This window comes from Phyllobates terribilis, unplaced genomic scaffold, assembly GCF_046119375.1.
Source record: "Phyllobates terribilis strain yellow unplaced genomic scaffold, ASM4611937v1 Scaffold_2__4_contigs__length_985480577, whole genome shotgun sequence".
NCBI lineage: Eukaryota > Metazoa > Chordata > Amphibia > Anura > Dendrobatidae > Phyllobates > Phyllobates terribilis.
This window is the reverse complement of record NW_027362762.1, coordinates 91311210-91336178: the sequence shown is the minus strand read 5'-3', so window position 1 is coordinate 91336178 and position 24969 is coordinate 91311210. Positions and strand designations below refer to the sequence as shown.

Sequence of the window (24969 nt, the reverse complement as noted above, 5' to 3'; positions counted from 1 at the left end):
CTTCAGGTGCTCACTGTCCCAGGTGATTGCCCGGCTACTTAGCTGGACTGTTAGTCCCAGAACACTGCCCGATGTAGCTTTAGCTAAGTGTGATTGGTTTTCTCTGTGCCTAGTGTTTTGCTTGATGATCTTTCGTTACCTGACCTTGGACCTCGTTCTGAACATTAGTCTGTTTTACCCCTTTATTCTGATCCGCTGTCTTTCTGGTATTTTGACACCGGACCGTCACCTGACTACACCTTTGTCTCTTCCTTCTGCTTATGACGTACCCTCCTGGCTTTTGACCTCGGACTTCTTGACTACCCAGACTCACGGCTTGTCTGTGAGAAGTGACTCAGCGTCACATATAAGACTGTATGCATCTTACCTGGGTATATTCCATTCTTAAATAGATGAACTCATGATTTCTTTTTTACAGAATTAAATCTAATCAATCACTGGAATAAACATTGAAAAGTTTGATGGTCCGTGGCTGCTGGACAATAGCTTTGTTAATTTCTTACTACTTGCCAGCATCTCTGATTCCTCTTCTGATTAGTGGGCCCAGCACAACTTTATTTGTCCATCTTGCTGCAACAATGGTGTCACTAATCAGAAGAGGCGCCAGGGATGCAGGAAGGTAGGACAAAGTTAACAGTGCTCAGGCGCGGTGGCCAAGGATTATCGATGTGGGAGCTGGATCAGGATTCTACAAATCTTTTTTGATAAATGCTATAAAAAAATGTTTATAATCCAGCATAAGGAAAAATAATCACTTGCTAAATGAAAAACAATTTAAGTGAACCTTTTGTCTATGACAGTTCAGATCTAATGTACTTTTCTGGCTTTATGTAGGTAAAAACCGAAAGAAATGAGCAGGAATATAAATTGGTATGCATGCAGTGTGTAGGCACATGTTCACACTGGCCACTAAGTAAAGCTTAACCATTGTTATGAAATGCTCAAATTTTGCTTCCATATGCCATCATTATAAACCTATGGAAAACTAGTCTGGTAGAGATAAGTATAATTTTATCCAGTCCAGGCAATCCTCTGTAAGTATGGACGGGATTGTATACAGATCTCAAGAGGGGAGAAAGTATCTACAGTCTCAAGTAGGGCAGACTAGTATAGGGACGAAAGCACATGAAGTAAAAATCAATTTTAACATCAGGTATTGAGGGATTTTGCCACGCGATGGGTGGGACAGCTGCCAAGTAAACCTTTTGATGCCGGGCAGGCATTCAACACATGTCTGAATAAGTATAAGGCATAAGTACGATATCTACTCGCCATCTACACCTATAATTTAAATAAAATCAGAAAAGTCCTTTATAACATTATTAAGCTGTGATTTTGCAGCCTATTTGCTTGCGCTAGATTAAAACAATTAAAGACGTTGTCCTCTACTTTTACATTGATGACCTATTCAATGTTTGCAGATATCTTAGCGCGGCTGTCTTTTTTTGTTTGTACAAATCTAGTCATTTTAGACAAGTGGGTAGTTATTATTTTTTGTTTGTGAGCATCTTCTTAAGGACCATGCTGAATTGGCTAAAAAGACTAGATTTTTATATAAGGAAGAGGGGTCATATCTCAAGAATCGAGAGGCGCAGGAAGAAAAGTAAAAAGCCATTTAGACGACTAGGTAAAAATAATACTTGTTTATGGCATTGACACGTTCGCTTTAAGACCTAATGCACAAGGCTGTAGACTTCTATTGAGCCACATTATACCCGGTATATCGCTAACTTTTCATGCTAATGGCTCAGTCAGACGTCTGATATTCACGTACAAGTGCTATCTGCGTTTTTCAAGGATAGCACTTGTACCTGTGATAGTCTATGGCGTCATTTACATGTCCATGATTTTTCGAAACACGTCCTATTTTCATCCGAAGGTCGGATCAAATTCAGCAATGCAAGTCTATGGGTCCGCAAAAAAAAAATAAAAAATTGGACAGCACTCGGACGATTTTCACAGACTGTCAGAATTGAGAAAATTGGGAACCTTTTTTATTTCTCCACGTACGAGAAAAACGGATGACACTCGGACCACACTCTTAAAATCTGATCTGAATATTCAGTCCTTTTGTATTGTACGTGGAAAAATCAGATTAGTCTGATATATTGTTGAGGTAATATTCTCCTAAAACATTTATTCTAGGGTAAAATAATCCCATAATACAGCACCATTTAACGGCACGTTTCCATGAGGCTATGCACTGCAAAGTTTCTTCTCCATTCAGTCTGTCTGTGAAAATCGGACCGTACTCGAATGTCATCCGAGTGCAGTCTGATAATTTTCCACGGTGCTGCAGAAATCCAATAATCGGATGTGCACAGCCCCATAGAATAACATGGGGATGAGTGCTATCCATCAAAACCACGGAAGGCACTCGTCCAATTTTTTACGGTTGTGTAAAGGAGCCCTAACAAGCACATACCTAAATCTCAATATAAAAGTTGCATTGGCCCTTTACCCTCAGGGCCCCTTTGCAGTATATCATAGATTCTCATTCACACCTCACCTCTTTGTTGTGTAGTAGAAGACGCTGTTCTGAGACGGGAAAATCAGTGTCTGTGTAGATCAACTGTTTGATATCCCGGATAAGAGTTGAGGAGGGCACCTCGTATGTCCTACCGCCAACATACTCATGGAGGACAGTCACCCTGGACAACCTGGGAAAATAAAGAGAACACTATAGCAATGAAGCCTACGACAAAATTGTGCAAATTAGACAATGGACTAGACCCGAAAAATAGAATGGTTTAGGTATCAAGCTTCAAAAATGTAAAATGATCTCAAAGAAGAATACATCACGTACTGCGGGCTTGTTTGTCTGTTGTCATCAATTAGAAGTTGTCTATGTCGTCTACAAGGTAGGCCACGTTCACACGTTGAGTATTTGGCCAGTTTTTTTACCTCAGTATTTGTAAGTCAAAACCAGGAGTGGGTGAGAAATACAGTTTCTATGAGACTTTTCCTCTCCTCGTTTTGGCTTTCAAATATTGAAGTAAAATACTGACCAAATACTGAGCGTGTGAATGTGGCCTAATAGAAACACGTCACCACTTCTGCATTTATCACCCCCCTCCTGGTTTTGGCTTACAAATACTGAGGTAAAATACTGACCAAATACTGAACGTGTGAACGTGCCCTTAATGGTAACAATGAGTTTGTATAGCACATGCAATATGAATCTTAATAATTCTCCTAGAAAACAAAAATGACAACAAATAGTAATTTAATTCTAAAATGTAGGAGCCAGCGCCATATGTTTATTTGTGATAAGTAGCGAGCCATGTGGCACCCGGAGATCACTTCACACATATTCATAGGAACAGATGGAGGAGTTACCGATCGCCATCTGTTGCTGGGCCCGCGCTCAATCACGTCCTGTATAAAGTAACAGACAGGAAGGAACAGACAAGGTCAGATCAGCGACAATCTGAAGGCTGTCAGCACGAGATAGATATCAAGCTGTAATTATAGGAAATAAACCACATAATATGGTGGCTATGTCCAATGAAATATCTCATGGCAAATAACATTATTTTACAGTTAATTTATTCAGCATAAATAGTACCTAATTTACTTATATTTTTTATTACTTTTTAAAAAAAAAAAAAAACTTTAAACATTTTATAGAAATGCAGAAAACTCCCAAACAACCACTACCCCCATACAAAAAAAATGTACCAGAATAAAATTCTTAAGGTGCACCAGTGCAACAGGAATAGTCCAGAATATAGCAGAAAAAAGTTAGTAAAAAGAGAAAGAGCAAAAAGACAAATGATAAATCTGAAGTAAAACCACCACACCCCCTACTCCTGAATATATAAAAAATTAAAAGAAGGACAGTTAAACCCTATTACATCTTCCCCCTTTCAAGTGGAAAGTACTAATGTACAACCTATCCTTGTCTATAAGCTACAACAAACCTAGATGGAAGTTGACTTAGGATGTGTTCATATGTTTTTTAAGTGGTTTTTTTTTCTCCAGGCAAAACCTGCTCGCTTGGCAGTAAAGAAGCTGCTTACAAAAAGCAGGTTTTTCTGCATTTTTGCTACTTTTTTGGTGCGTTTTTGCAACACTTTTTGGTGTGGATTATATATGGCATTTGTCTAGAGTACATGTTTAATAAAGTTAGTTTTAGCTTTCCTCACCAAAAACGCAGCAAAAATGCATGGTTACGCGTGTTTATTTGCATTTCTCATTGCTTTCTATGAGTGAAAAAATGTTGCAAAAACCCTGAAAGAATTGACATGCAGCAGATTTTCCAGTTTTTCAATTCAGTCAGGAAAAGAAAACGTGCATACGATTTCTAAAAACTAATTTCCTTTGGTGATATTTTAAAAAGCAGCTTTTATAGTGCATGAAAAAAACTGATGAAAAAAATACAACCTGTTAATGACGCGCCCCCTGGGCCAGTGTTGTTGGGGATACCCGGAGCCGGATCAGATGGGGGTTGTAGTCTCCGAGTGGCTGTGACCCGGTCCGTGCCCAGGGTGTCAAGCTCAGTGTGTGGCAGTCCTTATGATGTTACTAGATGTTCTTTTGTGTCGACTACGCCACCCGTTGAATTGCGGTCAATACGGCCGCCGCTGCAGCAGGGTCCACTGAGGCTGGTGATGTGTGTGCAGCTTAGGTAGTATAACCCCCAACGGGAGGGGTATAGCCTCAGGGGGTCAGCCGTGGAGGATGGTGGTTGTGAAGGTGCAGCAAGGAGACTCAGAGGCATAAAATGCAGTTCCAGGGTTTTACTTACTGGTGTTGCTCGGGTCACTGTGTACAGCAGTGACCACCCAAGCCGTGCTGCGTCCACCAGGTCCTGGACTCGGTCAACTCCCAGGCAACTCCGGAGTGTGTTCCTGAGCTCCTTTCTGTCTCTCCCTTCTTCTGGCCGTTCCCACCAGGGATCCACCTAAGTCCGGCTCCCTCGGGCCTCTTGTTGGTCAAGCCTCCTCTGGGCTCCCTGACCCTATTCTTGGTCTGCCTTCCGGGTGGATTTAGTGGGTGATCGTGGCAGATCCTGCCCACGACCTCCGGTTCCTGGCTAAGTTGTGCTGTAGCCTCTGCCAGCTTGGGATCCGGTACCCTGTTGCCGACCCTTCACCCTATTAGCTCTCTTATGGGCTCTTGGCGTCCCCTCTGCTCCTCTGGGTCTCTCTCTCTTCTCCTCTGCTCTGCTTCTCAGGTTACACTCTGACAGACTGACGTCTCACAGACTGACAACTGACTGACTCTGACCCTGATCTAAGATGGTGCCCACCTTATATACTCCCTCTATGTGTGAGCTCAGGTGACCAGCACCCAATGAGCTCCTAACTTTACCCAGGCTGCCCCCCCTATCTGCCCCTACACTACTGGGATGTTCCACCCCCCTCCCACTCCAGCCAGGAACAGACACTGTCGTACCTGCACATTTCTCTAGTGGGAGTACCATCGGTCTGTTCCCCGGAAATGGGATGTGTGTAGTGCATGCAGCCTACTAGCTCAGTTCCACACTCCATCCTTACCCGGGAGTGGAATATCACACCTCTGGGTTGAGGTGCAATACCCCTGTAGCAGCCGAATCCTCAGGGTGCTACATTAACAAAGCCTAAATCTCTGGAAGCTAATTTGGATGTATCAATCAATTACACCCATAATATCTCACATTTTGCAGTGACATCTCACGTATCATACACTACAGTTTATCTATAAATTCTCGTACGGTCGGACCCTTCTCATCCAGTGTGGTGCTAACCAGGGCTGTGGAGTCGGTAAGCCAAACCTCCGACTCCTCACTTTCCCTGACTTCTGACTCCTCAGCACTGGTCACTACTCATCATGTACATAAAGTGCAGCACAGATTCATCTCAACTAAAAGCCGAGACCCTTAGATCAGGAACAGAACAGACATTTATAGGACACTTCATAACTTTCCCAAATTCTTATGAAAACATTTACAGCACATCCAGCATTGTACTACTGTACCAATTTATTATATACTTTAGGAGTCGGAGTCTGTCCATTTTATACCGATTCCAACTCCGACTCCACCAAAATGGACACCGACTCCACATCCCTGGAGCTAACAACTTCCTTGCCATATAAAGTGTTCTTGACACTGCAGCCTTTCCCGGCTTGTCAGTCTCAAGGTCCTCCACAAACTGCAGAATACACTCCAATGGTTTGAGGGTAACATTTACAGAACTGACATTATTAATTGTGCCTGCTGTTCCCTTCCAAAACCCTTCTAGCTGTGGGCAGGTCCACAACAAGTGGAGCAGGTCCCCTGATTGTGACTTCTAGGACATAGGGCTGAGGGGTGACACCCTATCTCATAAAGTAAATGAGGTGCTCTATGTAACTGATGACATATGTGGCACCCCAGGGGTCTGGTTTCCACAGTAATGTAATGTTATGTCTGAGAGCAGGTGGGAGGTCCTTTGGTCAGGGATCCTGTGCATGCCACACCTCCTGCCCAGTCTTGGGAGGGGAAGAACTTCCCCTATATAAACCCGGGGCTGAAGCAGGGTTAGTCAGTCAAGGAGAGTAGAGACAAGAAACAGTCATAGGAAGAAACAGCAGAAGCTCAGTGGGAGCAATACTACTACGAGTCAGGGGCTGGCAGCTGCAGAGCTCGCCCTGACTAAGAAGCTTTCTTACCGGACCCGGCGTACGAGGCTGTGGGGACTAACTCTTACCCAGCAGCAGAAGCCGACCGGCAGGGGATTTCAGGTCCTCAGGCCCAGAAACCCGAAGGCACGGTCACACGCGTGGGACCAGCACCGCCATCGTGGAGCGGAAGCCATTAGAAGGCCCCGAGTCACCGGCCATACGGGTGAGCACCACACGGTACACTCAGGGACGTGGGCTACTTATATCCGCTTCTAGCAAGGTAGCCAGAAGAGTACAGTCAGTTTGGGAGGCCTACAACTCCGCCTGGTCAGGGGAGATCCCATCTGCTCAAGGACTGACCAAGCCCCGTTCGCTAGCAAGTACTCCGGGAGGGTCTATCGTTGTTACCAGTAAAGACCCTGAATTACACCGCACCGTCTCTGAGTGGTTCCTGCTACCCCCATCTTCCACGTCGGCTGCCCTGAGGCCATACCCCTCCCGTTGGGGGTTATACTATCACGCTGCACAATTCTACACCGGCCTCAGCGGTCTGCCCTGCAGCGGCAGCTCCATAGCTGCAAATCAACGGGTGGCGTAGTCGACACTCAAATAACATCTATCAAGACTGCCACACACTGAGTTTGACTCCCTGGGCACGGACCGGGTCCCCGCCACTCGGAGACTACAACCCTCATCTGATCCGGTTCCGGGTAAGCCCCGTGCGCGAGACGCTGCGCGACACAGCAAGCCCAGGGGCGCGTCAACTTTGGCGTAGTCGGCAGGATTTCGTGCCCGCAACCACCGGGTACTGCGTGCCTGAAAAAGAAACTTTTAAAACTTACCATCCGTGAAGTTTTCCCGCCATCGGTGAAGATTCCCGCCATCCGGCCCCATTTTCAGCCTCCTTCCCGCCATCTGTGAAGATTCCCGCCATCCGGCGCCATCTTCAGCCTTCTTCCCGCCATCCGTGGAGTTTTCCCGCCGTTGGACGCCATCTTGAGGACGCCGCGCGGGAAGAAGAGGGGCGTGGACTCCGAAAAGCCCGCGAGAACTGAAGCCCCGCCTCACGTCCGGACGTTGCGTAAGGTCCTGGAAGGAGCCCAGCAGACGCCGACGTCACCGGAGCGCGACGGAAGGTCCTCAACCCTGACGATCCACTGCGGAGCCGCGGCCTATGGAAGAGGATCATCGCAAGGTAGGCCGCGGTCCACTAGGGGGGAGAAGGATGTCGGATACGGAGGAGAGCTTCACCGCTTCAACTCCCGCCAGCGCCACCGCTGTCGCGGTCATGCCTTTCACCATGCCCTATATCCTGGGGGCAGCCTGGCTACCCCAGTACTCAGGGGAGTCACATACCCTGCAGGACTTTAGAAAAAGGCTGGATAGCCTCTTCCAGGTGTACCCCCTCACAGAGGAGCAAAAAGTGAGCATCCTGGTGGCCCAATTAACCGGAGCAGCCCGAAGGGAGGTAAAGTCCTGGCCACCTGGGGGGAGGACTGTCGCAGGGATACTAACCCGGCTGAGGGACACCTTTGATACCCGCACCTCAGCCGAGATCAAGCTTAGATTCTACGGGTGCAAACAGCGGGCCCATGAGAGTATAAGGGACTATGCCCTGAACCTACAAGAGGCCCTGAGAGCCGTTAAGCAGACCGACCCTGACGGCGTGGGAGACGAGGACAGGCTGTTGACTGAACAATTTATAGAGGGTTTATATTGCAATGCCCACCGAACCCAGTTGCGGGCAATGGCCCTACAGGACCCTCATCTGGGATTTGCACAGTTCAAGGACAGAGCCATCCGGGTGCTCCGAGAACCGGCACCGGATGGCGTTGTGACCCACAGGCGCCCAGCTATCACTTACGACCAGGAGGCGGCGCCCTTGTCGGCAGGGCCTGTAGGGGCTGATGCGCAGGCTTTGAACAATGACCCGGCTCCAGACCTGCACCATCAGGTCCAAGAGCTAGCTAAAAGCGTTGCTGCGTTAACCCGAACTGTGCAGTCTTTACAGGCTTCCACTCCAGGGAAGATCCAGCTGGCATCCGGACCGGAGAACATCCCGTGGCGTCGACCAAGGAGGACCCCACCGGCCAGAGGAAGACCCAGTGACCGGTACCACGAGGACGGACGACCCATCTGCCGCCGCTGCAATCAACCCGGACATATGGCAAGGTACTGTCCTTTAAACTGGCACAACCTGGGGGTAGAGGGCCAACCCCCAGGAAAAAGATCACCAGGCCCATCGAACTGGCGCGACAAATATGTCGGAGGACGTCCAGTCTTGCCTGTGGTACTGGATGGCATCCCTATGAGTGCCCTACTGGACACCGGGTCACAGGTCACCACCATCCCGTACGTGCTCTTCAAGCAGTACTGGAATGACTCGGATATAACCCGCTACCCTGACGACGACTTGAGTATCATCGCCAGCAATGGTCAGCCCGTGCCACAGATCGGATTTAAAGAGGCGACCATTAAAATTGGTAGAGTCGAACTAGCAGCACAGGGACTGATTATTGTAGACATTGACAAACACGAGAGTCACCCAAAGATAACGCTAGGAACTAATGTAATTGAAAATTGTCTTGCAGAGGTGATTTTCCTTTTACAGCAGGTTGCCAAGAACGCCAGCTCCGGCGAGCAGCGGGTGCTCCAGAAAGAGATCCGGGCACTGATGCGACGGCAACAGGTGGAACTCTCCGGCGGTGAGATTGGTAGCGTAAGAATGTGTGACCCTTTTCCTATTGCCATGCCCCCAAAAAGTGAAATGATGATTTGGTGCCGGGCAGCTATTGGTCTGAGAGGTAGAGATTACCAGGCAATGGTAGAACCAGTTTACTCAGACAGTAGGCCCACCATCTTGACAGCACGGGGGGTGGTTAATGTACGCCATGGGAGGGTGCCCGTTCGCATAATCAATATCGGGAAGAGGGAAGTGTACCTGCCCCGGTATGCCACGCTAGCCAAATTATATACCATTAACCAAAATGCTATACAATCTGTGGAACCCTTGCCTCCATCTCACCCGGAGGAAGGTAACGGCTCTAAGAAAACAATGGAGGACTGGTGTCAGCAACTACATTTGGGTACTGACTCCACTCCCTCACATCAGAAACAGGGAGTCTATCGGGTGGTTCAAGAGTACGAGAGAGTGTTTAGTAAACACCCGTTAGACTTCGGGCGAGTCAAGGGAGTAGAACACCACATCCCCACGGGAGACCATCCTCCCATAAAAGAGAGGTATCGACCCGTACCCCCTGCACACTACCAACACGCCAAGGGGATGCTTAGAGACATGAAGGAGGCTGGGGTGATCAGGGATAGCTGTAGCCCCTGGGCAGCTCCACTAGTCTTAGTCAGAAAAAAAGACAACACCATGAGGATGTGTGTAGATTACCGGAAAATCAACCGTATCACACACAAGGATGCGTACCCCTTACCAAGGATAGAGGAGTCATTGGCTGCTTTAAGATCTGCTAACTTCTTCTCTACCTTGGATCTCACTAGCGGGTACTGGCAGGTTCCTGTAGCAGAGGCGGACCGGGAGAAGACCGCATTCACCACCCCGATGGGACTTAGCGAGTTCACCTGCATGCCGTTCGGACTCTGCAACGCACCAGGAACCTTCCAACGACTAATGGAGTGTTGTCTGGGCCACAGAAACTTCGAGACGGTCCTGTTGTACCTGGACGATGTCATCGTATATTCCAAGACGTATGAGGACCAACTGAAACACCTGGCGGAAGTGTTCGAAGCTCTGGCGAGTTACGGCCTAAAGGTGAAACCCTCCAAGTGTCACCTCCTGAAACCAAAGGTGCAGTACCTGGGGCACGTGGTGAGCGCTGACGGAGTGGCTCCCGACCCTGATAAGATCACCGCAATTAAGGAATGGCCAAGCCCCTCCAGCGTAAAAGAAGTGCGGCAGTTCCTCGGGTTGGTAGGCTACTACCGAAGGTTTATTCCCGGTTTCACCAAAAAGGCAGCACCTATGCAGGATCTCCTGATAGGCCAGTCCCGGAAGGCCAAGAACCAGAAGCCGCCCTTCAAATGGGAGGAGCTGGAAGAAGAGTCCTTCCGCCAGCTGAAGATGGCCCTCACGGGGGACGAAATCCTGGCGTACCCGGATTATAGCCAGCCCTTTATCCTCTACACCGACGCCAGTAACATCGGGCTAGGAGCCGTACTGTCCCAGATCCAGCAGGGGAAGGAACGAGTAATCGCCTACGCCAGCCGAAAGCTGCGACCCACCGAAAGGAACCCCGAGAATTACAGCTCATTTAAGCTAGAGTTCCTGGCCGTAGTATGGGCAGTCACCGAGCGCTTTAAGCATTACCTCGCTTCTTCCCGGTTCACCGTGTACACGGATAACAACCCGTTGACACACCTGGACACGGCAAGACTCGGTGCCCTGGAGCAGAGGTGGATGGCCCGTCTGTCCAACTACGAGTTCACAATCAAATACCGGGCCGGACGCTCCAATACCAACGCGGACGCCCTGTCCAGGATGCCCAACCTGCCGGACGAAGGAGAAGATCCGGAGGGACTGGAAGAAGTTGAACTCCCTGCGTTCCACCGTCATGGGACTATCCAGTATTCCCACCGGGTAAGGAGTAAGCAGGCTTCTACGTTGAACCCCTTACCTCACTACAATTGGGCGGAAACGCAAGACAGCGACCCTGCCGTCCGACTGGTGAAGGAGATGCTGACTCGCCCGGAGGCTTGCCTTGAACCAGACGCTCCGGAGGAAGCCAAACAACTATGGGCAGAGAGGAGTCGACTGTTCCTTTACAAGGGGAAGTTGTGCCGCAGAATGGTTAACTCCCGGACGCATGAACTACTCTGGCAAGTAGTGGTGCCACGAAGAGACGCAGCCATGGTGATGGAGGCATACCACGACGGAGCTGGACACTTCGGGTGGAAGAAGCTGGAGTTCCTGCTGCGCGAGTGATTCCACTGGGTAGGCATGAGGGGAACCATTGAGAAGTGGTGCAGAGACTGTGGCCCGTGCAACCTAAGAAGGAAGGACCGTGCCAGCCAGAAGACTCCCCTGCAGTCCATCGTCACCCGGCAGCCGTTGGAACTGGTAGCCTTGGATCATGTAAAACTGACCCCAAGCAGAAGTGGCTACGTCTACGCACTAACCATCGTGGATCACTACTCCCAGTTCTTGGTTGTCGTCCCCGTCAAGGACTTAACAGCTCGAACAGCAGCGAGAGCCTTCCAGCAGCATTTCTGCCGTCCACACGGGTACCCGGACCAAGTGTTGACAGACCAGGGACCTGCCTTTGAAGCGGAGGTCTTCCAAGAATTCTGCACTCTGTATGGCTGCCGGAAGATAAGGACGACACCCTATCATCCGCAAACTAATGGACTTTGTGAGAAAATGAACCAGGTGGTAATGGATCTTCTGAAAACGTTGCCCCTGGAAGAACGCAGTCTGTGGCCTGAGAAGCTGCCCGATCTGGTGGACCTATACAACCACATCCCGGTAGGTTCCACCAACTGTACCCCGGCTTACCTAATGAGGGCAAGACCTGGTAAGTTACCTGTTGACCTGGAAATGGGAGTCCTGACACCCGAGTACACTTCACCAGAAGCAGACTGGGACACAGAGAGGCAGCAGCAGTACCGGAGAGTACAGGAGAGCGTGGAGCGAAGTCTCTGTCAGGCTAGGGAAAGACAAGAGAAAACTTACAACCAGTATGCTCCCGCTGTTCCCCTGGTACCCGGAGAGCAGGTCTTGAAGAGGAAGAGACGGCTCCACAAGTTGGACGACCAGTGGGAGAAGGACCCGTACACCGTACTGCCCTCAAGCCACGAGAACCCGAAGGTTTGTACCATCAGTAAAGACGGAGGGGAAACCACAGCCATTGTATCCCGGGACCACCTGAAAAAGTGTCCCGAACAACTGAGGAACCCTGAAGAGGAACAAGAAGACCATCGACCCGTAGAGGAAAGGGAAGATATGGTTAGTACTGTGCTCGGGGACTTCCCTCGGTCTTGGACTCAAGTCAATGGTGCAGTTGTGGTACCCGTACTCACCTTCCTCCAACCAGCATCCCAAGCACCTACGGAGCAACAGGTAGAGCTGGAAGAACAGCCGGTCCAGGAGGCAGAAGACCCCACACCAGCAGACCAGGAGGATCAACCCTCTGCTTGCAGTGAACCTGCCATATCCCTAGTGAGCCAAAGAGCCGGTAGACAGCTGCCCAGTTTACCCTTGACAGCTCCTACACCCTGTAGTTCAGGGCTAGACAGTCAGCTCCGTAGGTCCACTAGGGCCACTAGGGGCCAGTTACCCGCACGTTGGAGGATTTGAAGTGTATAAATTGTTTTATTTGTGGTTACCTGTGTATTGTTGCTTGTGTATAATTTTGTGTTTCTAGTTATTTGTAGGAGTCCTTGGTGGATTTACCGGGAATCCCTTGTACATAGTTGGAGCGTAACCCAGGATGGACTAGAGACTGTTAAGGACTCGGGGTAGGACAGACCCCTACCTGGTTACGTCTCCCTGTTTTGGTGAAATGGACACCTTGCTTTCCCTCAAAGACTGCACCCGGTTGAGGACACGCCGTGACCATTGTTATGTGTCTCTTTATTATAATGTTTTGGTTGTACTCTGTTATGTTTACAAAAATGTGTTTAGTCCCGGAGTACTAAATTTTACTAGGGGGGAATGTGGCACCCCAGGGGTCTGGTTTCCACAGTAATGTAATGTTATGTCTGAGAGCAGGTGGGAGGTCCTTTGGTCAGGGATCCTGTGCATGCCACACCTCCTGCCCAGTCTTGGGAGGGGAAGAACTTCCCCTATATAAACCCGGGGCTGAAGCAGGGTTAGTCAGTCAAGGAGAGTAGAGACAAGAAACAGTCATAGGAAGAAACAGCAGAAGCTCAGTGGGAGCAATACTACTACGAGTCAGGGGCTGGCAGCTGCAGAGCTCGCCCTGACTAAGAAGCTTTCTTACCGGACCCGGCGTCCGAGGCTGTGGGGACTAACTCTTACCCAGCAGCAGAAGCCGACCGGCAGGGGATTTCAGGTCCTCAGGCCCAGAAACCCGAAGGCACGGTCACACGCGTGGGACCAGCACCGCCATCGTGGAGCGGAAGCCATTAGAAGGCCCCGAGTCACCGGCCATACGGGTGAGCACCACACGGTACACTCAGGGACGTGGGCTACTTATATCCGCTTCTAGCAAGGTAGCCAGAAGAGTACAGTCAGTTTGGGAGGCCTACAACTCCGCCTGGCCAGGGGAGATCCCATCTGCTCAAGGACTGACCAGGCCCCGTTCGCTAGCAAGTACTCCGGGAGGGTCTATCGTTGTTACCAGTAAAGACCCTGAATTACACCGCACCGTCTCTGAGTGGTTCCTGCTACCCCCATCTTCCACGTCGGCTGCCCTGAGGCCATACCCCTCCCGTTGGGGGTTATACTATCACGCTGCACAATTCTACACCGGCCTCAGCGGTCTGCCCTGCAGCGGCAGCTCCATAGCTGCAAATCAACGGGTGGCGTAGTCGACACTCAAATAACATCTATCAAGACTGCCACACACTGAGTTTGACTCCCTGGGCACGGACCGGGTCCCCGCCACTCGGATACTACAACCCTCATCTGATCCGGTTCCGGGTAAGCCCCGTGCGCGAGACGCTGCGCGACACAGCAGGCCCAGGGGCGCGTCACATACATACGTGACAATCTCACTCAGTGAAAAGTGAGAAGTCTCCCCAAAATCTCCATTGTCCTTCTTCAATGGTCTCATGTACCCTTCCCATTTTTTTCACATATCTAGGCATAGAATATACAACACCTTAAACTTCATCCACATAATAGGCAGCGTCTTAAGATCTCCGTAGGCATTAAATAGCTGCTGGCCAGCTTATCTCATGGTGAACAAAACGATAGAATGTTGGAAATCCAGCCTTCTCTTCTCCAACATCATCTGTTTGCGGAAAGTCAGGAGACCCCCAAACACATTATTCTGTAGAGGCAGGATTGGCCGACTTTAGATTAAAGTCTACGGGGGCCTTGATTTACTGGGGAATAAACCTTTATCATCTAGTGGTCTTGCTGCTCCTGCCTACCCGGGTGTCCCCTCTTCACTACTACAGTGATGTGGGGGAACTAAATAACAAATAAGCACACAAATATAAATATAATTTGTCTTTATGAAAACTACCTTCAGGAGGAAGTGGTATGTGGTGCACATAGAGCATTTCAGCCATTTTTTACCAAAGCCATGCCCCAATTCAGGTGATGCCCCCTCCATAACCTCCCCACACCCCTGCTCTGCCCCCTCAAATTAATTACCCCTGCTATATGAGTATTTTCTAACTTTAGGCATCTGTCACTAAGTGTCCTGAACCTAAGGAACTTCACGAAGCAGAGATTTCCACAACTGACTCACGACATGAAACAATCCCAATTTACTTGTATGGTTACGTCACTCGGCAGCGGGACGCTTAGAGCTTAGTTAATGTAGTGTAAAGTAACGCTTTACAGTCCACATGTCTTCATTTTATAAGAATTTCCCCCACGGAGTTGGTCAGATGCCAGGAATAAAGGTATTTTCCATTGCCTGCTGACACAGTTATGCTCATAATATGTTGTGGTCTTAGACAGAGAGTAGAGAGAAAATTGAGTCAGTATGGTCCATGAGTCATTGGTGTGTATGAAGAGCCGTTACTTTCATTAATACACAGGCAAGAACGAGTCACTCGATAAGTGGAAATGTATAACGTAAGCTTCTCTGTAAAGGATCAGCCTGCAAGAAAGAATGTTGACACGTGTAGAGTCTGCAGATCACACTCGGCTCCATTCATTCTTCCAAAGCCAAGTACCGTTAATTTTATTGTTGTCATAAAATGAAAATAAGCTTACTACATGCAAGAGAAGCAACTTTGCATTTCCGTGAGAAGCCTATTGTCTATACCAGGATGCAGATGGTTGTAGTTTTGCAACAGCTGGAAAGACATATGACGCGCCCCCTGGGCCGTGGGGTACCCGGAGCCGGGCCTGTAGATGCTGGGGGTTGTAGTCACCGTGGCGGTGACCCGGTCCGTGACCCAGGTGGTCAATCTAAGGGTAGTTTATGTATATCGGTTATGTATAGTCCGACTACGCCACCTGTGGAATGCGGTTATTGGTAACCTTCGCTGCAGAGCAGTCCGCTGAAGCTGATGGTATGTGCAGCAAGGTGATGTAACTCCCCACAGGAAGAGTGGAGTTTCAGGGCAGCGTGTATGAATGATGGTGGTGGTAGTGCAAGGTATCAGTAATGACAACACGGAGTCTTTGCAGTGCAGTCCCAGGGTCTTTACTGTTGGCTATTATATGGGCCCCAACGGGAGTACCGGCTAGTGATGAAGGCCTGATCAGTCTAGAAACAATCCTAGAGTCCTCCTGGCCATGTGAAGTTGTAGGCCTGCCGTTCTGACTATACTCTTTGGCTACACAGGAGAACAGGAGAAGTCCCAGAAGACTGGAGAAGAGCAAATGTTGTTCCTATCTTCAAAAAGGGGAAGAAGGTGGACCCAGGGAACAATAGGCCGGTGAGTCTGACTTCTATACCAGGAAAGATCTTTGAACAAATTATTAAACAACATGTATGTAAGTACATGGATAAGAATGAAGTGATTAACCAGAGTCAGCATGGGTTTGTAACTAACAAGTCATGTCAGACTAACTTAATTTCCTTCTATGACAGAATCACTGACTGGGTGGATCAGGGAAATGCTGTAGATATAGTATATCTTGACTTCAGCAAAGCATTTGACAAAGTATCTCACACCATCCTTATTGAAAAAATGACCAAGTATGCAATGGACCAGGCAACTGTTAGGTGGATTCATAACTGGCTTAGTGATCGGACTCAAAGGGTGGTTGTAAATGGCTTCACATCCAGCTGGATGAATGTCTCAAGTGGGGTACCACAGGGCTCCGTCCTGGGACCTGTATTGTTCAACATCTTTATCAATGATTTAGATGAAGGAATTGAGGGTAAACTGATTAAATTTGCTGATGACACAAAGCTAGGAGGGATAGCTAATACTAGAGAAGAGAGAGAGAGGATTCAAAAAGACCTAAATAAACTGGAGCAGTGGGCAGCAACCAACAGAATGGTTTTTAACAGGGAAAAATGCAAAGTACTACATCTGGGCAATAAAAATGAAAAAAGCATATACAGAATGGGAGGAATAGAGCTAAGCAACAGTACATGTGAAAAAGACTTAGGTATACTAATAGATCATAGACTGAACATGAGTCAACAGTGTGATGCAGCAGCAAAAAAGGCAAATACAATTCTGGGATGTATTAACAGAAGCATACAGTCTAGATCACGTGAAGTCATTATCGGTCTTTACTCCTCTTTGGTCAGACCTCATCTGGAATACTGTGTACAGTTTTGGGCACCACATTTTAAAAAAGACATAGACAAACTGGAGCAAGTTCAGAGAAGAGCGACCAGAATGGTGACTGGTCTGCAAACCATGTCCTATGAGGAACGGTTGCAGGATTTGGGAATGTTTAGCTTGCAAAAAAGAAGACTGAGAGGAGACTTAATAGCTGTCTACAAATATGTCAAGGTCACATTGTAAAAGGATCATCTTTATTCTCATTTGCACAAGGAAAGACTAGAAGCAATGGGATGAAACTGAATGGGAGGAGACACAGATTAGATATTAGAAAAAACTTTTTGACAGTTAGGGTGATTAATGAGTGGAACAGGCTGCCACGAGAGGTGGTGAGTTTCCCTTCAATGGACGTCTTCAAACAGAGGCTGGACAGACATCTGTCTGAGATGATCTAGTGAATCCTGCTTTGAGCAGGGGGTTGGACCAGATGACCCAGGAGGTCCCTTCCAACTCTACCATTCTATGATTCTATGATTCTATGATTCTATCTCGCTTATAGTCGTGTTGTAGCCCACGTCCCTGAGTGTAACGTGCTGCGCTCACCCGTATGGCTGGCGACTCGGACCTTGTGTATTCCTCGCTCCTCTGTGGCGGTACGGGTCCTTTCGTGTGGCTGAGCCTCCGGGCTTCTGTTGGGCCAGGAGACCTGCAATCTCCAGCCCTGCGGTATCTGCTGCTGGGTATGCAATCCCCACAGCCTCGGACTCCGGTCCTCTGTGGATACTATCCAGGACGAGCTAACTCCAGCTCCAGTCCCTGGCTCTTTACTCCTTCGTGTCCTACTTGACTCCACACACTGAGCTCTAGACTCCGACTCCCGAACCCCGCCTTCAGATCCAGTTATATAGGGCAGGATCCTCCCCTTTCTGGTCTGGGAGAGGAGGTGTTGCATGTAATGTGTTCCTGACCAGGAAACTCCTGTTTTGCTCCCAGACATGGTATTACTACCACTGTGGCAACCAGACCCTCTGGGGTGCCACACATACATTGGAGATCACTGATCTATACTTTCTCTATACTGCAATATATGGAATTGTATATGCAATTCATTACAAAAAAAGAGCTCGTCCAACCATGCTCACATGATCTCTTGGATGTTGCCTTATTACTCTACCCTGTTTTTGCTGCCCTTCATTTTGTAATTGGGGACAGGAAGTTACCAAATTCGGCTGTGACGTAACTAGAGAACGATGGGCCCTAGTGCAAACTTTGGACCTGTGCTCCCACCTGCATGTTAGTCAGATGTATGGGCCCTAGATCCTATATAGACATGTGTTTGCCCCCCATGTAATAATGTCTCCCAACCTGGATTTTTCCTGTAATAATCTCCCCATCCTGCCCCTTCCTGCATTAATGTCTCCCATCCTGGGACCCTTCCAGGAATATAGTCCCCCCTCCGGGACCCCTTCCTGGTATAATGTGTCCCATACTGGGCCCCTTCCCATTCCTGGTATAATGTTCCCAATCAAGTAATCATGTCCCCTGAGCCTTTTATTTAATAATGTCCCCCATCCTGGGCCCCTATTTAAAATAATGTCCTTCAGCCGGGGCAACTTCAAGTAATAATTTCCCAACCAGGCTTCTTCCAGTAATAATGCCCCCCATACTGTGCTCCATGCTAAAACAATGTCCCCCATCCTGGGCCCCTTCTTGGTATGTGTCACCCCAGGCCTGGATGCCACAAATATTAAAGGCTGTGTCTGAGAGCAGGAGGGAGGTTCCCTGGTCAGGGACAATTAGCATACAGCACCTCCTGTCCCAGGCCAGTAGGGGGAGCTGGTTGCCCCTATAAAAGCTGGTACTGGGGGCAGGGTTAGAGAGAACTGGACGACCTAGCTCAGGACTGAGACTAGTCCCAGAGAAGGAGGGACAGTTGAGCTGTAGCCAAGGAGTCCGTGAGGCAGAGGAGAAGCTGCGAGCCAGGGACAGAGGCGACGAGAGCCGGTCCTGGCTGAATCACCACCGGACATTGGAGTCCGAGGCTGTCAGGGTTGCAAGCCCTGCAGCAGATAACCAACCCACAAGGGATTTCAGGTTCCTTGGCCTTAGAAGCCTGGAGGCTCCGCCACACAGAGGGACCGGTACAGCACGGAAAAGCAAAAGGTACCTAAGGCCCGAGTCGCAAACCATACAGGCGAAGTACACGGCCAGCTCAGGGACGTGGGCTATTACACCACGAAAAGGGGGATAGTCAGCAAGGGCAGAGAGAGAACGGTAGGCCTTCACACTCACCCTGACCAGTGGGGCTCGCCCGAATGTCCTCAGACACCCAGGCCCATTCCTGCCCGGTACTCCTGTTGGGTCATTAGTAATACCAACAATAAAGACCCTGGACTGTTTGAAGAGGACTCTGCACTCTTATTACTGCGGCCTGCACTATCACCCCCAGCATTCACATACGCTGCCCTGAGGCTACACTCTTCCCGTGGGGAGTTATCCTACCCCTGTGCTGCACACCAACATCAGCCCCAGCGGTCTGCCTAGCAGCGGTGGTCATCCCTGACCGCAATCCACGGGTGGCGTAGTCGGACATTCATAACTCTACAAATAGACTGCCACAGCATTTGGTCTGACCACCTTGAGCCACGGGATCGGGTTGCCACTACTACCCCCATCATCGCACTAAAGCCCGGTTCCGGGTGCCCCACGGCCCAGGGGGTGAGTCAGCTTTGGCGTAGTCGGTAGGATTGTGACCAACCCGCCACAAACGGGTATTGCGCGCCTGAAAAGACTGTATCCGTACCTTAAAAAGAGGTTTCCCGCCATCTTCAGCCGTTTCCCGCCATCCTCAGCCGTTTTCCCGCCATCGGGCGCCATCTTCGGGACGCCGCGCTGGAAGAAGACGGGCGTGGACGTCCAAACCGCGCGAGACCTGAAGCCCCGCCCTACGCACCGACGCTGTGCAAGGTCCTGGAAGGAGAAAGAGACGCGCTGACGTCACCAGGACGCGACGCAAGGTCCTCGCCCGGAGCAGCACCAGCTTAGCCGCGGCCTACGGAAGAGGATCAACGGAAGGTAGGCCACGGTTAACTAGGGGGGAGGAAGATGACGGACGCGGAGGGTCCTTCTACCATCAGCAGCGGTGATGCCGTTCTCCATGCCCTACATCCCCGGAGCAGCCTGGCAGCCCCAATACTCAGGGGAATCCCATACATTAACTGACTTTAAGGAAAGACTGCACAGTTTATTTAAAGTTTATCCCCTGACAGAAGAACAGAAAGTGAGCATTCTGACGGGGCAGCTAACCGATGCAGCCCAGCGGGAAGTGAAATCATGGTCACATGAGGAGAAAAGGACTGTAAAGGACATTCTGACCCGGCTGTGGGGTACCTTTGACACCCGTACCTCAGCAGAAATCAAAATGCGGTTTTATGGCTGTAAGCAGCGAGCCCAAGATAGTATCAGAGACTATGCCTTGAACCTGCAAGAAGCTCTGGGAGCAATAAAGCAAGCTGAACCTGGCAGCGTGCAGGACACCGATAAACTGTTGACTGACCAGTTCATAGAAGGTCTGCTGTCCAGCGCCCACAGAACCCAGCTGCGCCTCATGGCCCTACAGAACCCCGATTTGACTTTTGCGCAGTTCAAGGATAGGGCCATCCGGGGGCTCCGAGAACCCGCACCAGGTGGCGCTGTAGCTTCCCGGCGCCCTGCCATCACTTACCACCAGGGGGCGGCACCCTACCCCGCAGACCTTGTGGGGGCTGATGCACAAGCCCTAAATCCATCCCAGCCTGCAAACCTGCACCATCAGGTCCAAGAACTAACAAAGAGTGTGGCTGCACTGACCAGGACCGTACAGTCGTTGCAGATGGAACCGTCAAGACCAATCAAGCTGGCTTCCAGTCCGGAGGATGTCCAGTGGCGTCGACAGAGGAGGATCCCGTCGTTCAGAGGGAGGCCCGCCGACCGTTACACCGAGGATGGACAGCCGATTTGCCGCCGTTGCAGCCAGCCAGGACACATAGCCAGGTACTGTACTTTAAATGGGTCCGACCTGGGGCATAGGGCCAACCCCCAGGCATAAGGTAATCAGGCCTGTCTAATTGGCGCGATAAGTACGTGGGGGGATGCCCGGTCTTACCCGTAGTGCTGGACGGTATCCCCATGAGTGCACTGCTGGACACCGGGTCTCAAGTGACTACCATCCCCTACGTACTTTTCAAGCGGTACTGGAGTGACGCTGACATAACCCGCTATCCAGACGATGACTTAAGCATCATTGCCAGCAATGGCTAACCTGTGCCTCGGGTGGGGTTCAGAGAGATGACCATCAAGATTGGTAAGGTTGAACTGCCGGCACAGGGAGTGATCATTGTGGACATTGACCGTCGAGAAAGTCACCCTAAAATAACCTTGTGTACTAACGTGATTGAAAATTGTCTTTCAGAAGTGATTGTAATTTTGCAGCAGGTGGCGATGAATGCGAGCTCCAGCCAACAGAGGGTCCTCCAGAAGGAGATAAGAGCCCTGATGAGACGGCAACAGGTAGAACTGTCTGGTGGTGAGATCGGTAGCGTGAGGATGAGCGACCCGTTCCCCATTGCCATGCCTCCCAAAAGTGAAATGATGATCTGGTGTCGGACTGCAATCGGCTTAAGAGGGAGAGACTACCAAGCCATGGTAGAACCCGTGTACTCAGACAGCAGGCCAACCATTTTCACAGCCCGGGGGGTGGTTGATGTCCGCCATGGAAGGGTGCCCGTCCGGATCTTAAACATCGGGGAAAGGGAAGTACACTTGCCCCGGTACGCTACACTAGCCAAATTGTTTGCCGTCGAACACAATGCTATCAGGGTCGTGGAACCCTTGCCTCCATCTTCCCCGGTGGAGGGTAATGGCTCCCAGAAACACAAGGAGGACTGGTGCCAGAAGCTCCATATGGGTGCTGACTCCACTCCCTTGCACCAAAAACAAGGAGTCTACCGGGTGGTTCAGGAGTACGAGAGAATCTTTAGTAAGCACCCGCTAGACTTCGGCAGGGTGAAAGGGGTAGAACACCACATCCCCACGGGGAGCCACCCACCAATAAAAGAGAGATACAGACCTGTACCCCCTGCACATTATCAGAACGCAAAGGGCATGCTGAGAGAAATGAAGGAAGCCGGGGTCATTAGAGACAGCTGTAGCCCCTGGGCAGCCCCCTTGGTTCTGGAAAAAAAGAAAGACGGTACCATGAGAATGTGCGTGGACTATAGACAAATCAATCGTATCACCCATAAAGACGCGTACCCGTTACCTAGGATAGAGGAGTCTTTAGCCGCACTAAAATCAGCTAATTTCTTCTCTACTTTGGACCTTACTAGCGTGTAATGGCAGGTTCCTGTGGCAGAGGCTGACAAGGAGAAGACCGCCTTCACCACCCCGATGGGATTAAGTGAATTCAACTGTATGCCATTCGGCCTCTGCAATGCACCCGGGACCTTCCAGAAGCTGATGGAATGCTGTCTAGGGCACCGAAACTTCAAGACGGTCCTACTTTACCTGGACGACGTGATCGTCTATTCGAAGACCTACGAGGACCATCTAAAACACCTGGCAGAGGTGTTCGAAGCCCTGGCAGGCTATGGCATGAAGGTGAAACCCTCCAAGTGCCATCTGTTAAAGCCGAAGGTACAGTACCTGGGGCACGTGGTGAGTGCAGAAGGAGTAGCCCCCGACCCCGACAAGGTCACAGTAATCAAGAGCTGGCCAAGCCCCTCAAACATCAAAGAAGTGAGGCAGTTCCTCGGGTTGGTAGGCTACTACCGAAGGTTCATCCCCGGGTTCACAAAGATGGCGGCTCCAATGCAGGACCTCCTAATAGGTCAATCTAAATCCAGAAGTCAAAAGCCACCCTTCAAGTGGGACAAGCCGGAAGAGGAGTCCTTCCGCCAGTTGAAGATGGCCCTCACGGGGGATGAGATCCTGGCCTACCCCGATTATGGCCAGCCTTTTATCCTCCACACAGACGCCAGTAATGTGGGGCTGGGAGGAGTACTGTCACAGAACCAACACGGCCGAGAAAGGGTGATCGCGTACGCCAGCTGGAAGCTGAGGCCCACTGAAAGAAAACCGGAGAATTACAACTGCTTCAAGCTAGAATTCTTGGCAGTGGTGTGGGCCGTCACAGAACGGTTTAAGCATTACCTGGCCTCCGCAAAGTTCACTGTGTACACGGACAACAACCCGCTGACACAACTGGACAATGCAAGACTAGGTGCCCTAGAACAGCGGTGGATGGCCCGGCTATCTAATTATGACTTCACAATCAAATACCGGGCAGGCAGAACCAACGCCAACGCAGACGCCCTATCAAGAATGGCTCACCTACCCGAAGGAGAAGAAGACTCGGAAGAGCTGGAGGAAGTAGAGCTCCCTGCGTTCCACCGGTATGGGGCCACTCAGTATTCTCACCGGGTAAGAGACAAAGACCTAACCACCGTCATGTGCAACCCCTTACCCCACCACGGCTGGGCTGAGATGCAAGATAGTGACCCTGCAGTTCGCCTGGTGAAAGACCTGTTAACCCAGGCAGACGCTAGCCCTGGCCCGGACGCTCCAGAGGAAGCCAAGCAGTTATGGAAGGAGAAAAGCAGGCTATTCCACTACGAGGGTAAGCTGTGCAGAAGGCTAGTCAACCACCGGATGCACGAGCTGACCTGGCAGGTAGTGGTCCCAAGGTGAGATGCAGCAATGGTCCTGGAGGCCTTCCATGACAGAGCGGGACACTTCGGGAGGAATAAACTGGAGTTCCTACTGAGAGAGCGTGTAACGGGTCTGGGAGGTGGAACCTCTGAGCAACGATACAAAGGGGCAGTCCTAGTAAGGAAGCGGGTGGCTCCCAGGGTAGGCGGGCAGGTAGTCACGGCAAGTGACGGGGACAGTCTCTGGGTAGAAGGGCAGGAGGTCACGGCAAGTGACGGGGACAGTCTCTGGGTAGAAGGGCAGGAGGTCACGGCAAGTGACGGGGACAGTCTCTGGGTAGAAGGGCAGGAGGTCACGGCAAGTGACGGGAACAGTCTCTTGACAGGCGGGTGGTCACGGCAAGTGACGGCTAAGCCTCCAGATAGGCTAGCAGGCGGGTAGCAGGTGGACGCTCCCAGGTGAGCGGGCAAGATTCTCTGGACAGGCAGGTGGTCACAGCAAGTGATGGCTAAGCCTCCAGGTAGACTAGCAGGCAGGTAGCAGGTGGATGCTCCCAGGTGAGCGGGCAAAAGTCTCTGGACAGGCAGGTGGTCACAGCAGGTGACGGCAGAGCCTCCAGGTAGGCTAGCAGGCAGGTAGCAGATGAGCGCTCCCAGGTGAGCGGGTAAGAGTCTCTGGAAAGGCAGGTGGTCACAGCACGTGATGGCAGAGCCTCCAGGAAGGCTAGCAGGCAGGTAGCAGATGAGCGCTCCCAGGTGAGCAGGCAATCAGATCCATAGACAGACTGGCAGGGCTGGTAGGCAGACTGTCGGACCGCAGGAATGCAAGTAGATAGACAAGTATCAGGCAGGTATCAAGCAGGAATCTGGCAGGTAACTGGCAGGTATCTGGTAACGGGACCTGAGGGCTGAAGCAGAGTGATAGGCTATGCAACAACATTGCTCGGGCACCTCCATTTTGGAGGAGGTGCCTTATATATGGTGAGGTCTTCCGGCCATTGGCCGGGGACTCCTTAGGACGGCGCGCGCGGCCCCTTTAAGAGAGGGGGAGCGCGCGCGCGCCCTAAGCACAGTGACCGGGAAGCAGCGCACGCTGCCAGCAGAGCGGAAGGAAGACGCCGGGCACGGAGCGGAGAGGTGAGGGGAACAGCGTCCCTGCCTAGCAGGAGGCAGGGACGCCGACGCTACAGAGCGGTTCTAGTGGATCGGTATGCGAGGGGCCATAGAGAAGTGGAGCAGGGACTGCGGCCCATGCCACCTCAGAAGGAAGGACCGTACCAGCCAGAAGACACCCTTGAGGCCCATCGTCACCAGGCAGCCTCTTGAGTTGGTAGCTCTGGAC

General features: G+C 50.6%; 1 protein-coding gene across 1 annotated transcript in view; it reads right to left on the bottom strand.

Moving 5' to 3' along the window:
* Positions 1–24969, bottom strand: part of SACS (sacsin molecular chaperone) — a 107706-nt gene that overhangs the window by 37848 nt on the left and 44889 nt on the right. Inside the window, exon 3 of the mRNA XM_073662213.1 lies at positions 2510–2660. Within this exon, the coding sequence (XP_073518314.1) occupies positions 2510–2660 (151 nt within the window). The remainder of the gene's footprint in view (positions 1–2509; positions 2661–24969) is intronic.